General features: G+C 51.1%; 1 protein-coding gene across 1 annotated transcript; it reads right to left on the minus strand.

The window, feature by feature from the left end:
• Nucleotides 1-11,106: 11,106 nt before the first annotated feature.
• Nucleotides 11,107-13,362, minus strand: TREX2 (three prime repair exonuclease 2). Its single transcript, XM_025371796.1, has 2 exons — nt 12,561-13,362; nt 11,107-12,047 (listed from the first exon to the last, which is right to left on the minus strand). The coding sequence occupies exons 1-2, from the start codon at nt 12,610-12,612 to the stop codon at nt 11,272-11,274; spliced, it is 828 nt and encodes a 275-aa protein (XP_025227581.1). The 5' UTR covers nt 12,613-13,362; the 3' UTR covers nt 11,107-11,271.
• Between the last annotated feature and the right edge of the window lie 424 nt (nt 13,363-13,786).

A 13,786-nucleotide genomic window follows, 5' to 3' on the forward strand; every position in this document is an offset into this window, starting at 1 on the left:
CATCTGCCTGACTAGATCAAAGGGTAGCTGACATGCACTGTGCAAAGGATGAGGTTTCCTTCTCGGCCTGTGATGCCCATTGCAGCTGAGCTCACCTTTGCCTTCTTTCCCCCATTGTGGAGAGGGCTCTCCAGGCTGGCAGGACCTCCAGTCTTCCCAGTACATGCAGGGATGGAGCGCCCAGGGTCCAGAGGTGGGAGGGGCTGAGCGGAGGCCATGGATCCCGGGCCCGGGGTGAGGATCGGCATCCAGCTACCTGGAATGAGCTGAGCCTGTGGAGGTACCTGGGTAACTGACAACCCAGGAGGCTGGGGCTTCCGCTGGGACTGTGGCGACTGTCACATCTCACGCCACTTAAGGGGTTGCCGCTGCTTCTACAAATCCAGCTAGAAACAAGAAGATGGAAATTGGGAGGATGCTGGCCAGCAAACAAGAAGTGAGGAGCAGGGGCAGAGGACAGACAGGTCAGCCCTTGACTGAAGAAGGCCTCCCAGAGGAGGTAAAAGCCCATCTCCACCTCAGGAGAGCTAGCTGAGCTCCACTCCAGACCAGATTGTCAGGGAACTGGGCTTTGCCTGGCAAACATTCCCAAACTCCCAGGACAACAGGAGCATCTCAGAAGCTTCCAAACAGAAAGAACCAGCAATAGCAGAAACGGATCAGAGTGGACCAGCTTCCCTGTGCAACTCTGGCAGCCCGCAGATCCTCATCCCAGCCAAACACCACTCACCCAGCAGGGAAGGAAAGTAAGAATCCTTGTGACCAAGCAGGTTAGCTTCAAAATGCATTTTGAAACTTCTTTCCTTTCTTGCTTTCAGCCTTAACATACTTTGAAACTCCTTGTTTCCCTCCCTTTCCACCAGACACTCCCTTGCACTGCTCACTTACCTAATTTTGTGCTTGCTTAGTAGTGCCAGGGGGCTAATCTTGAGAAAAACCGAGCATGGAAATCCAGCTGTGAAATTCCAGGTGGTCAGCCTACAACCTGGCCATTGTAGAGATGATGCTAGCCCGTGCTCCCGGTGGACCATGACTCAAGATAGCCAAGGAAACAAGGCACACAGACCTTGTGCCCAGTGCCCCACCTGCATGTCTCCCATTCCAGGCTCCCTTTTACCCCTCTCACCTGCATAAAGCTTGAGATGGTTCCTTTGAGGCTTGAGCCTGGCCAGCCTGGCCATTCTCCCACCTGCTAGCACTCAAGTAAAAGCTGCTTTCGGCCAGAAGTGGTGGCTCACGCCTGTAATCACAGGACTTTGGGAGGCCAAGGTGGGTGGGTCACTTGAGGTCAGGAGTTTGAGGCCAGCCTATCCAACATGGCAAAACTCTGTCTCTACAAAAAATACAAAAATTAGCCAGGCATGGTAGCGCGTGCCTATAATCCCAGCTACTCAGGAGGCTGAGGAAGGAGAATTGCCTGAACCCAGGAGGCGGAGGTTGCAGTGAGCCAAGATTGTGCTACTGCACTCCAGCCTGGATGACAGAACAAGATTCTGAAAAAAAAAAAAAAAAAAAAAAGCTGCTTTCACCACACCTTGCTGCTTGTATTCTGGTCTCCAAACAGCAAGCGGCCAGACTTGAGTCGGTTACATTCTGCAAACATCTCACTGCAAAGTTGCAAGACCAAACAACCCCTGCAACAGAGCAGAGGCCTCAGAGAGGAAGAGGTGGTGGGCAGCCACCCTTGCAAAGTGTGCAGTTGAAATGAGTGACGACAGAGGAGCTGGCTGGGCTGTCTGTAAGTATCAAGTATAGATTCGTGGGTGTTACGCACAAAGAAAATTCCAGAGAACAAAGACCAGACCATGCAATAGTGACTGGGAAGGTTTATGCATCAACCTGGCCAGTCTACAGTACCCAGTTTTGGTCAAACACCAGTCTAGATGTGGCTGTGAGGGTGTTTTTAAATAAAATTAGCATCTAAATGAGAAGAGTGAGTACAGCAGATTGTTCTCCATGCTGTGGGTAGGCTTCATCCAATCAGTTGAAGGACTAAAGAGAAAATGACTGAGGTCACCCAAAGAGGAAGGAATTCTGCCTCCAACTCAAGCCTTTGGACTCAAACTAAACTCTTCCCTGAGTCTCCAGTGACTTGCCAACCTCTATGTCACGTGAGCGGATTCCTTAAAATCTCTCTCTCTCTCTCTCTCTCTACACACACACACACACACACGCACACGCACACGATATGATATATATTATATACGTGGCATGGATAGAATGTGTATTTTTGGTGTGGTTTTTTGGATTTTTTTTTTTTTTTTTTTTTTTTGAGACCGAGTCTTGCTCTGTCGCCCAGGCTCACCACCACACCCGGCCAATTTTTGTTATGTTTAGTAAAGACAGGGTTTCACCATGTTGACCAGGCTGGTCTCGAACTCCTAGCCTCAAGTGATCTGCCTGCCTTAGCCTCCCAAAGTGCTGGGATTACAGGCATGAGCCACAGTGCCTGGCTATAATATGTATCATGTATTCATCAGTATATATGTGTCATGTGTATATGTGTGTTAGAGCTCTAATACAGTCATAATGCAGTAAGCACAAACACACAGCAACTAAATGCATAAAGAAAAACGACTAGACATGAAGGAAGACTTCAAGAAAATGCAATTACAATGGAATGTTCTAATATATTGTCATTAAATCAGACAGATACAGTCAACAAAAAAACAAGCAAAAATGTAAAGGAAATTGAATAGTACAATTGTCAACCAGATTTTAGAGATATATAGAAAAGCTGTTTCAGAGTCTGTAACATTTTTTACAATTATTTATGTATTCAGCCTCCGTTATCCATTGAATTGTGTCTGCCTCCCTCCTCCCCCCAAAAAAAAAAATATATTACAGCCCAAACCCCCGGTACCTCAGAATGGAACCTTATTTGGGGATCTTCACAGAGGTAATCAAGTTAAAATGAGGTCATTAGGGTGGGCTGTAATCCAATATGACTGTGTCATTATAAAAAGAAGAAATGTGGACATAGCGCCTTCTATGCAGGGAGAAAGAGGGTTGTGTGAAGATGAAGGCAGAGATTGGGGAAAGGCTGCCACAAATCAAGGAACACCAAAGATGGCCAGCAAAGTCCTGGAAGCTGGGGAAAGACCTGGAATAGATTCTCCCTCACAGCCCCCAGGAGGAACCCTGCCCTGCCAACACCTCGATCTCTGACTTCTGGCCTCCAGAACTGAGAAACAGTCCATTTCTGCTGTTGAAGCCCCCTAGCTTATGGAACTTTGTTATGGCATCCCTAGAGAACTCAAGCAGCCCCCAAACTACCTTAATTTGAAAAGGTGATATTTTAAGCAACACATCCTCAGATTATTATCCAATAGAATTAAATACACAATAAAACATGATTGGCTGGGTGTGGTAGCTCATGCCTGTAATCCCAGCCCTTTGGGAGGCCGAGGAGGGTTGATCACTTGAGCTCAGGAATTCAAGACCAGAGGGCAACATGGCAAAACCCCATCTCTACAATAAATAACAAAAATTGGCAGGCTGTGGTGGCGCATGCCTGTAGTCCCAGCTACTTGGGAGGCTGAGGTGGAAAGATCCTTTGAGCCCAGGAGGCAGAAGTTGCAGTGAGCCAAGATCGCAACAGTGCACTCCAGCCTGGGTGACAATGAGACCCTGTCTCAAAAAAAAAAAAAAAAAAAAAAAAAAAACCATGAAATCATAATTACTCAGAAATTAAGATAAACTGCACTATATAAGCATGAAATCAAGAAGGGAATGGAAAGCAAAATTACAGTCTATCCCTAAAGCAAAGCAAAGAAGAATGTTTAATAGCAAACCTATAGGACACGGTAAAATCTGCATTTAGCGATAATAAAGTGTCAAGGTTATTGACAGATACAATTTCAACACCAAATACATCACTGGCCATAATGTTTAGGGTACAGATTGAATACACACTTTAATTTGAAATACCCAAATCACTCAAAAGATACTAATACATCAAAGTTTTAAAAGATTCGGCTGGGCGTGGTGGCTCATGCCTGTAATCCCAGCACTTTGGGAGGCCAAGGTGGGTGGATCACCTGAGGTCAGGTCGAGACCAGCCTGGCTAACATGGCAAAACCCTGTCTCTACTAAAACTACAAAAATTAGCTGGGCATGGTGGCATGCACCTGTAATCCCAGCTACTCGAGAGGCTGAGGCAAGAGAATCGCTTGAACCCAGGAGGCAGAGGTTGCAGTGAGTCAAGATTGTGCCATTGCATTCCAGCCTGGGTGACCAGAGGGAAACTCCATCTCAGAAAAAAAAAAAAAAAAAAAAAAAGATTGGACACTTCTCTTTAAACATATAATTACCTTTAAAAACTATCTATCTGTAGCTTTGGAATATGAAAGTATGAAATTGTATTCACCCAGCCAATGCTATGCCCACATATACTGCTGCTCCCTATTGAAATAGGAATGTAGTCAGTGGGTGGTATTTGTAATTTTAAAAGTTCTACACATGGAAAACAATTTGGCTCTCCTAACAGGCATAGAAAGCAGCTCTCTTCCTCACCACGCAGAGATCTGCCAGGCTGATGGACAACTGGATACCCCTAGAGGATATATTTTGAATGACCTTATCCAGTGACCCATGGGTGTCATTTAACACATGAGGCTCCCTGGAGCAGGAACTGACATGCCTGCTTCCAGAGCTTTTCAGCCCTGAACGTGCACTCCAAAAGCATAAAAGTGGCACTAGCGCCATTGTAAGAGCTCCCTCATGTGTCAGCCAATGCAAATTCAGACCATCATATCCTTTTAGAAAACCTATGGAGAAACTGCGTTTCTCTTACAAGTTAGTTCCCATATCAAAAAGAATGCCACAGGGTGTGTCTGTAAAGTAAAAAACCCACACTCACTGCCAGCTGCCATCACCTCAGTTTCTCATTCTTCCTCGGCATCTTCTTCATCATCTTCCTCTTCAGCCTCCGGATACTCCTCTCCCCAGCCTCCCTCAGCCTGGTCTTCCATTTCTGCCTCTTCGGTGATGGGCCAGGTAAATGAAGCTCCTGAGGATCAATATCTGTACACTCTTGACTTTCTGAAATCTTAAAGAAATTATCAGAAACTGTATTAAATTTATTTTTGAAAAGTTTTCAAAACTTCATAAAACCTTAACTTTTCTATCATGGAAGATATTGCTGATATCAATAATAACACACCAATTTTACTCCAAAAACTCAAAAGATATACTGGATAAATTGTAAAGATTAAAAAAAAAAGTCCATGCACAAAATATATACACAGCACACATATGCTGTCTTCCTCAGTATTTTGATTGAAATGCCGTGCTGTAAATGGATTCATGTCTATGCTACAACTTAAAATAATTTATGTTCAGCATGATACCAAGTATAAAAGGCAATTAAAGGACATGATTTTGATTCCAAAAAATAATCTGCATTTAGAAGGAAATTGCAGCCTTTGAGTGCCTTAGTTGTTCAAGAAGGAAGATGGCAAAGGTTGGGTTTTATCTCAGGAAATTTTAAAAAAAGAATGAAAACTAAACCAAAAGAAAATAGCCAAATGGAATTAATAAAGAAAAAACTAATATGAATGAAGCAGAAAATTAAAAATGGAGGAAAACATGAGTCAAAATCTATTTTTGTATTTGAAAAAGACCAATGAAATGTATAAATCTCTTACAATCCTTGTTGAGTACCAAGAAAACTATACATGATGAGGAAATGAGAGAGGAGACATCACTACAGAGACTGAACAAATGAAAAGAATTATGTCAATCCACTTAAAACCCTAGAGGGAACTGACTATGAAGACTCCTAAACCACCAAGGTGTTTATGATTTTTTAAAAGCATCACCTAGTGAGATCCCACTTATGCCAAATCATAAGTGAATGTGTGGGAGTGTCATGTATGTGTCACAGGAGTGTGTGTGGTACAACTGTAAATGTGTGTGTGTGCATGTATAGATTGTGGGGGTGGGGGTATGTGATGTGTGGGGGGGTGTATGTGTATGTGGTGGGGGAGTGGGGACTTGCATGTGTACCCCCAAAATTCATGTTAAAACTGAATAACCAAGGTGACAGTAGTAGGAGATGGGGCATTTAGAAGGTGAGTAGGTCACGAGGGCTGCACCACCATGAATGAGATTAGTGCCCTTACAGGAGACCCTGTGAGCCAGCTTGTCCTTTCCACAATTCGAGGAACCAGCCCTCGCCAGACTCTGAACCTGCTGGTGCCTTGATCATGGCCTTCCCAGACTCCAGAACTGTGAGCAATAACTGTTTGTTGTTTATAAGCCACCCAGTCTAAAGTATTTTTGTTATAGCAGCCCATAGGGACTAAGACAAAATGCAAGTAACACTTCCCAGGTCCTTGTCCCAGCTGAATCCCTTAGAAGAGGTTGATGCTCAAGAGACATTAAATGGCAAATACAAGTCTAGAATGGATTGACAGTGTGTACAAGTGTGTGTGCGAGTGTCTGAGTGTATGTGCAAGTGTATGTACATGCGTGTGGTGTGTGCAACTGTGTGCAGGTGTGTGAGTGTGCTAGTGTGTGCGAGTGTGTGTGGGTGTACGAATGTGTGCAAGTATGTGTGCAGGTGTGTGCATGTGTGTGTGCACAAGTGTTTGGGGGGGGTGTATGTGCTCAGGTGTGTGAGTGCTTGAGTGTGGTTGTGCGTGTATGGGTGTGTGGACAAGTGTGTGGGTGTGTGCAAGAGTGTGTGGGTGTGTGTGTGCACGCAGGTGTGCACACGTGGTAATGTGTGTGTGCAAGTGTGCAGATGTATACGAGTGTGTGTTCACAGGTGTGTGCGAGTGTGTGCAGGTATGTGCACACACGTGTGTGCACAAGTGTGTGCGTGTATGTATGTGTGAGGGTGTGTGTGCAAGTGTGTCTGCATGCGGGCAAGTGTGTGAGTGTGCACATCTGTGAGTGGGAGGTGTGTTCACAAGCTGAGCTGCAGGAAAGCAGTGTCCCCACAACGCTGATACTGTTTCTGGAGGTCCCCTACATGAAACCTCTGCAGCTGACACTCATCAATGCTGCTTGAATTCTTTGCAACAGGCAGGGGGCGGATATTATTTACAAGAAATGCAGACATCCTGCTGTGTTCCCGTGGCACTCCCCAACCTTCTGCTGCGGCTTTCAATGTGCTCCTCACATTGTCTTCTGCACAAAGACAAGCTGGAAATGCTATGGCCTTTGATTTTAGTATTCATCCCTCTCCATAGTGAACTCCATTTTCAATAGGCGTATGTCACATGTCCCCCAGGCACACTTCTGTGATCACCACTGTCTCCCCACTGGCAGACACCCCTGGTGGCCTCATGTGGCTCATCAGTCAGTGACGCAGCTTGACGAGGGGCAGGCAGCTGGCCAGGGGCGAGCTGGAGCAGTGGAGTCGGTTCACTGTTGGCTCCACAGCATCACCGTGAGTCCCATGAAAATGAGCTCGCACATTGGGAGCTCACTTCTCCCTGCTGAGTAGTATTCCGTGGTGTGGATGCACTGCGGCTTGTCCAACCACTCACCTGATGAACATTTGGGCTGTTTCCTGTTTGGGGCTATTATGAAAAAGCTGCTGTGAACATTGGAGTATGAGTCTTCGTATGGTTACATCAACCCCTTTGTCTTGAGTAAATATCTAGGAGTGGAATTGTTGGCTGATGTGGTAGGTGCATGTTTAACGTTTTCAGACACTGCCGAAGTGTCTTCCCAAGTGGCTGCCCCATTTTCCCTTCCCACCAGAAACGTACAGGTACCCCCGGTGCTCCACATCTCCTCCGTGTTAAACCAACACTTGGTGTGGTCAGTAGTTTTTGTTTTACCCATTCTAATAGATGTTAAACGTCCAGGAATTTTGAGAGCTAAACAAACAATATCATTATTAAAAGTTAAATTATGTAAACTGACAAATTATATGAAAAACAAAGGAGATACTCAAAACTAACATCTTCATAATTCGAGCATGCTTTACTGTTGCTGTGTGTTGACATCTGTCAGATGTGTGTGGTGGAAATCCTGGAATCTCTTCCCAAGGTCACCTTCAGTGACTTCATGTTGGTAGCTCAAGACTGGCCAAGTGGAAGTATTACACCACAGAGCTCGGCATGCCACGGCATGCCAGGGCTTGATGTATTACTGCTTTGTTGATTGCCTAGACTTTAGAAAGCGATGAGAAAAAATGCTAACATTGCAGATTAAACTGAAGAACGCTGGGTCTGTGGTCATTACATTATAAATAGAAAAAAAAAAAGAAAAAGAAACATTTCTGGTATTTGAAAACTATCATCCAATTAAGCAAAGAAGTTGCTCATCTTAGCTGCTTCAAGTTTATCTTATTAAAATAAATGAAAACATCAGCCAACATATATGTGGGAACCACCTCTGTCCATCCGTTGCAATCAAGTACTGGATACAGATACAAGAACTCAGTAAAAGTCAATGGAGGTATTTTGTGAGTATCGATTGGCCATGTGGAATTTACAGGGAAGAGTATATTGTATATTTTGTTGCATTTTTTTATATATTGTGGATTTTATTATTTGTAAATTGTGTGTTCATGTATATGTATGCATGTGCCTGTGTGTATATAGAGAAAGAGACAGGGAAGGAAGGGAGAGAGATCCATGCCTACATACATACGTGTACATTTCCTTTCCTGGAAAGCTGGTTGTTAACCATTTATAAGCACATTGCTGCTTTGAGGCAGCAGAGAGGCAGGTCACAGCCTGTCTGTGAAGCATGGTATGCAAGATGCCTGGCCTAGCCAATCCCAACATGGACTTGGGGAGGGCACCTGAGGCCAGGCCACCGTGAGGCCAGGGGAGCCCAGAGTGATGAGAGAGAGGCACCTCAGCTCAAGACAGGTGAGAGGGCCCAAAACCAGAGATCCCTCCACAGAGGCAGCAGCAGCCAAAATCAGGCTGTCACCTGCCTGCCTGTCCCATCCCGGGATTGAGACTCTTCTAGCATGCCCAATGAGAAGGGCCCCACCTGGTGTCACCTACCTAGCAAGTCAGTGGCAAGACTGGGCTTTTTCTCTTGTTTTTTGATCTGGAGGGGAGTCTCACTGTCGCCCAGGCTGGAGTGCAGTGGTGCCATCATGGCTCACTGCAGCCTCACCTTCCCAGGCTCAAGTGATCCACTGGCCCTCGACCTCCTGAGTAGCTGGGACTACAGATGTGTGCCTCCACTCCTAATTTTTCTTTTTAATTTTTGTAGAGATAGGTTCTTGCTATGTTGCCCAGGTCAGTCTCAAACTCCTGGGCTCAAGCAATCCGCCTGCCTTGGCCTCCCAAAGTGCTGGGATTATAGGCGTGAGCCACCGCGCCCAACAGGCCAGGGTTTTAAGGGTACCACCTGCTGGATTCGGCTGCACAGCTGGAGCCTGGCCAGTCAGATAAACAGAAGCAGGCCCTGTCTGGGCACCAGCAGATCTGGGAGCTCAGTGTCCCCTACTCCAGCTTCTGTAGGGCCAGCCCAGGCCTTGTGACACTCTCCCGGGTGGATGCTCTCCTCGGGAAGCTTGGCTGTGACAAGATCTTCTGGTTACAAACCACATTCCCAAACTAGCCCCTGTGGGGCTTCCCCAGACTGTGCCCCTCCCCTTCCCCTTGACCAGGCCCATGGCTCTCCCTCCCTCCACCAAAGCCCTCCACGCTCTGCTTCTGCCTGCCTTGCCATCACTCTCCTCTCTCTTGTTTGGCCCATTCTCCATGCAGCAACCTGATGTGGTTTGGACGTTCATCACCTCCAAATCTCAGGTTGAAATGCAACCCCCAATGTTGGAGGTGGGGCCTTGGTGGGAGGCGTTTGGGTCATGGGGTTGGATCCCTCATGAATGGCTTGGTGCTGTCCTCACCTCCAGAAGGAGTTGAATTCTCACTGTGAGTTCACCTCCTCTGCCTCTCTCTTGCTCCCCCTTTGCCTTCTGCCATAAGTGGAAGCTTCCTGAGGCCCCACCAGTAACAGATGCCGGCGCTGCTGAGCCAAAACAAACCCGCTGTCTTTGTAAATGACCCAGCCTCAAGTATTTCTTCACAGCAACTCGCGAACGGCTCGGCACGCGGCCCAAGCAGCATATGGCAGAATCCTACACCAGACTTTGCCCCTCTCCTGCTCATGACCCTCCACGGTTCCCCGCTGCCCTCAGGGTCAGGCCTGGCCCGGGCCACAAGGAAGGTATGAGGTGGTCACTGCCTGTGCTCTGGCCTCACCATCCTACCACCGTGCACGCTGCAGTGGCTCCAGTCATTCTGACCTACTTAGGGCTTCCCGGATTGTCCAGCTGGCTGGAGGCTCAGGCTTTGCTCGTGTGAGTCACTCTCAGGCGTGGCCACCCCACCCCTTCTTACCTGACCCGGCGTTGGTGACAGGTCTCTCCCCACCCATGAGGCCTCTCGCAAGACTGGGAGTGCCTCAGGGTGGGGCCCCTGAAGTAGGTTAGCAGGGAACCCAAAGTGCAGTGTGGTGGGCAGAAGCTGCCCTCCCACCGAGCAGCCTCCTGGCCCTAGGGGGACATGGGGTGCAAGATAGGCTCCCTTCCAGTGTCACCCTCACAGCACCAGCCACCCCACCTCTGCTCCATGCACCCTCAGAGCCCTCAGCATGTATATGTGCATGCCCGCATGTGGGGGCACCTCCCTTTTCCCCAGCACCCTGTTTCTTAACACTTCTCCCTGTTACCACTTCACAGAGCAGGGACAGACACTCCAAGTCCCACGGCGGGTGAGCACTGCAGCTGAGCTTTGTGCCCAAGCAGGTGGCCGGCTCTGTGGGCTTAAGTCCCTATTCATGGCTTCTTTGGGCCTCTGGGATGACAATGCAGCCCACAGCCGCACTCAGCCCACAGCCGCAACCCATCAGCCCTCACACCAACCCAAGAGCTTGACATCTCCCCACCCAGCCACCCGCGGACCTCACCGCGGGAAGAGGCCATAGGGAGGCAGCCCTGGAGGTCTTGTGCTGGCCCCTGGCATGGCTCACCACCTGGCCCTGCTCAGCAGTGGGTCAAGGGAGTCCAGCCCCTAGTATCTGGCCAGTGAGTCAGAGGGTGAGTAGTTGGCAATGTTTATTGGGAAACAGCAAACTCTGCTGGGCATACAGGCTGGCTGGGAGAGCACGGCCCTGGAAGCGGGGACTGGAGAGGAATCCAGGGCTCTGTGGCTGGTCAGGCAGCCAGGGAAGGCCTGGCAGGTGCATGGACCTGAGGCTGCCCAGATATGAGGAGCCGGGGTTGGTAGAGGCCGGCTGAACGGTGGAGACTGGCGCTGCCTGTGGCACAGGAGGTGGCCCTGGTGCTCAGGACTCCAGGCTGGGGTCATCGGGCGGCAAGTACATGGGCTCGATGTGGGCCCACCGGCAGGCCTGCTCATCTGCCCAGGCGAGCAGCTCTGCGGCGCGGTGCAGGAAGATCAGGAGCAGAGTGTGCACATCGCCCTCCGCTGAGTGGGCCGCGCTTGGCTCTGCCTGGAAGTAGCGGTGGAAGAGGCTGCCAAGACTGTAACCCTGGCGGCCTCGGGCCCGGGTGCCGTGGCTGTGGGCGCGGTCGAGGCCCCGCAGGGCCGGCAGTGTGTCCAGGCAGACAGTGTCCCGAGGTAGGCGGGCACCCAGGCGCCGCAGCTCAGCACACAGCAGGGGGAAATCATAATCAAAGCCATTGTGGGCCACAAGGCAGATGGGCCCTGCCTGGCGGCTCAGGAACGCCTGTAGCATCCGCACCACGGCACCATCAAAGCCAGCCTTCCGGCACCGCGCCAGGCCCTCGCTGCTCAGGCCAGTGATCTCGCTGGCCTTGGCGGTGAAGGGGCGCTCTGGGCACATGCACAGCGTGAGCTTGTCCAGGACCCGGGGCAGTACTGGGGCACCAGATTCGTCGCGCTCCAGGTTCTCCAGGGAGGAGCGGTGGACAGCAAAGAGGGACAGTTCAGCAATCTCAGGATCCATGCTGGGGAGCCCAGTAGCTTCCAGGTCCAGGAAGACAAAGGTCTCAGCCCGGGGTGTCTCTGACATGGTGATGTTCCCACGGGGATAGCCAGGCCTCAAACTGCCAGAGCGAGAGGCACAAACTCTGAGGACTGGAGAGAGGGGTTCGCCCAGGCCCTGCTGTGTACCACCCTCCCCCTAGCCAAAGCTCTGACCCTTCTGGGGCTCACTTCCTGCCACCCCCAACCACAGCGCCTGTGACCTTTGGCTCTGGGAGCATCAGCCCCACTCCTGCCACCTACTGAACAGAAAAGGCAGGCCTCCAAGCGCTCTACTGCCTGCCTCCAGCCACAGTCCCCAGCAGGGATTGGGAGAGGCAGAGGCAGCTCAGGGACCACGCCTCGGCGGGGTCCAGCCCCTTCACCGTAATGCCTTGGCTGGGAACCTGGGGCATAGCATGCTGGGTCTCAAGCCCTGGAACCAGCTGCGGGAAAGCAGACAAGCAGCCACCCAAAAGAGCCCCTGCAGTGCGCTCAGCTCCCCCTGGGCTCGACCTCCCCGGCCTTGTCCCTGGCACACAGGTGCTGGCCCCGAGCTGGCCTCTGCCTGCTTGCCCCCAGGTTCCTGGGGCGACTGTCCTTGCCAACCCCACCGCACCAGCTTACCTGGGGCGGGCACTGACCGGCTTCCTGGGCTTCTGGGCACCTGTCGCCACATAGGCTGCTCCAGGCGGCCTTTAATCAGCGGCCGCGGCCCGCCCCCAGCTGCCTGTTGGCCAACAATGAGGCCTGGGGCCGCAGGACCTGCGCAGCCGGCTCGCTCTCCGCCCCCTCGCTAGCTCACAGCCACTGGGACACACGCCCTGTGTTTACAGATTAGGAAGCAGGCCCCAGGACGCACGCAGACTCCAGGAGCTCTTCACAGGCACAGGGAGGAAGCCAGAGCGGTGCAGAAGGCAGTAACCTCCACCCAGCCAGGCTGTGGCTGCCAGGCCTGACAGGCCTGGGGCCAATGCCTCCCCCATGCTGGGGCCAGTCACACAAAGGCAGCAGGTCCTCTCTGCCAGGCCTCAGTCTCCCGTCACTGGAGATCAGGTACTGCTCATGAGGATGAAGCAAGCTCTGGAGTGTGAACAAGGTGCCCACACATGCCGTGCTCAGCCTCCAAAGGGGAATGGGGTGCTCCCCCAAAACCTAGGGATGGGGCAGCCTCGGGGCTGCCCACGCACCGCCCACCCCGGCTCACACAGCTTGCCGGCTCATTTCCCACTGCGAAGGGGAGATGCTGCTTTAAGGACGTCGCTTCATCATGTCTACCGTGCACCTAACAGCGGCTGCTGGGGAAGGGAGATGAGCCTGGCCTGGGAGCTGTGCAGCTGAGTTAATGCTTCCCCCACCAGAGACAAGCAATGTTAGGGGATGGGCCGGGAGCACCGGGACTACAGGAGGAGTGAAGCCCAGTCCTGCAGACCCCAGTCTCGGGGACCCACCCTGCCCACCCCACTCCAGGCAAAAGGCACCAGGTCCTTCCCGGTCCTGGGAGGAGTGGTGCCCTGAAGACCTCATTCTGGAGCAAACCCTCGGTGGTGGGTGCACTGCAGGGCCAGCCCCCTGCTGGGGGCACAGAGAGGTGACCAAGAGGAGTCCCTTGGCCTGTAAATCAGGTGGTGCACCTGGACCGTGGTGACCACAGGCCTGCCTGGCCTCCCACCTCTCACAGCGGTGGCTGGGGGATGCCTCAGGCGACTGGGATGGAGGGGTCTGGCACCTGGCTCCTTCTGGCCTCCTTGTCTTGTGTGCCCACGGGGTCCTTGGGGAAGCAAAGGAGATGGTACCAGGAGGGAGCAGGGTGGGGCGGGCAGCAGCAGGTGCAACAATGGCCCCAAAGAGGC

Source organism: Theropithecus gelada, chromosome X (assembly GCF_003255815.1).
Source record: "Theropithecus gelada isolate Dixy chromosome X, Tgel_1.0, whole genome shotgun sequence".
NCBI lineage: Eukaryota > Metazoa > Chordata > Mammalia > Primates > Cercopithecidae > Theropithecus > Theropithecus gelada.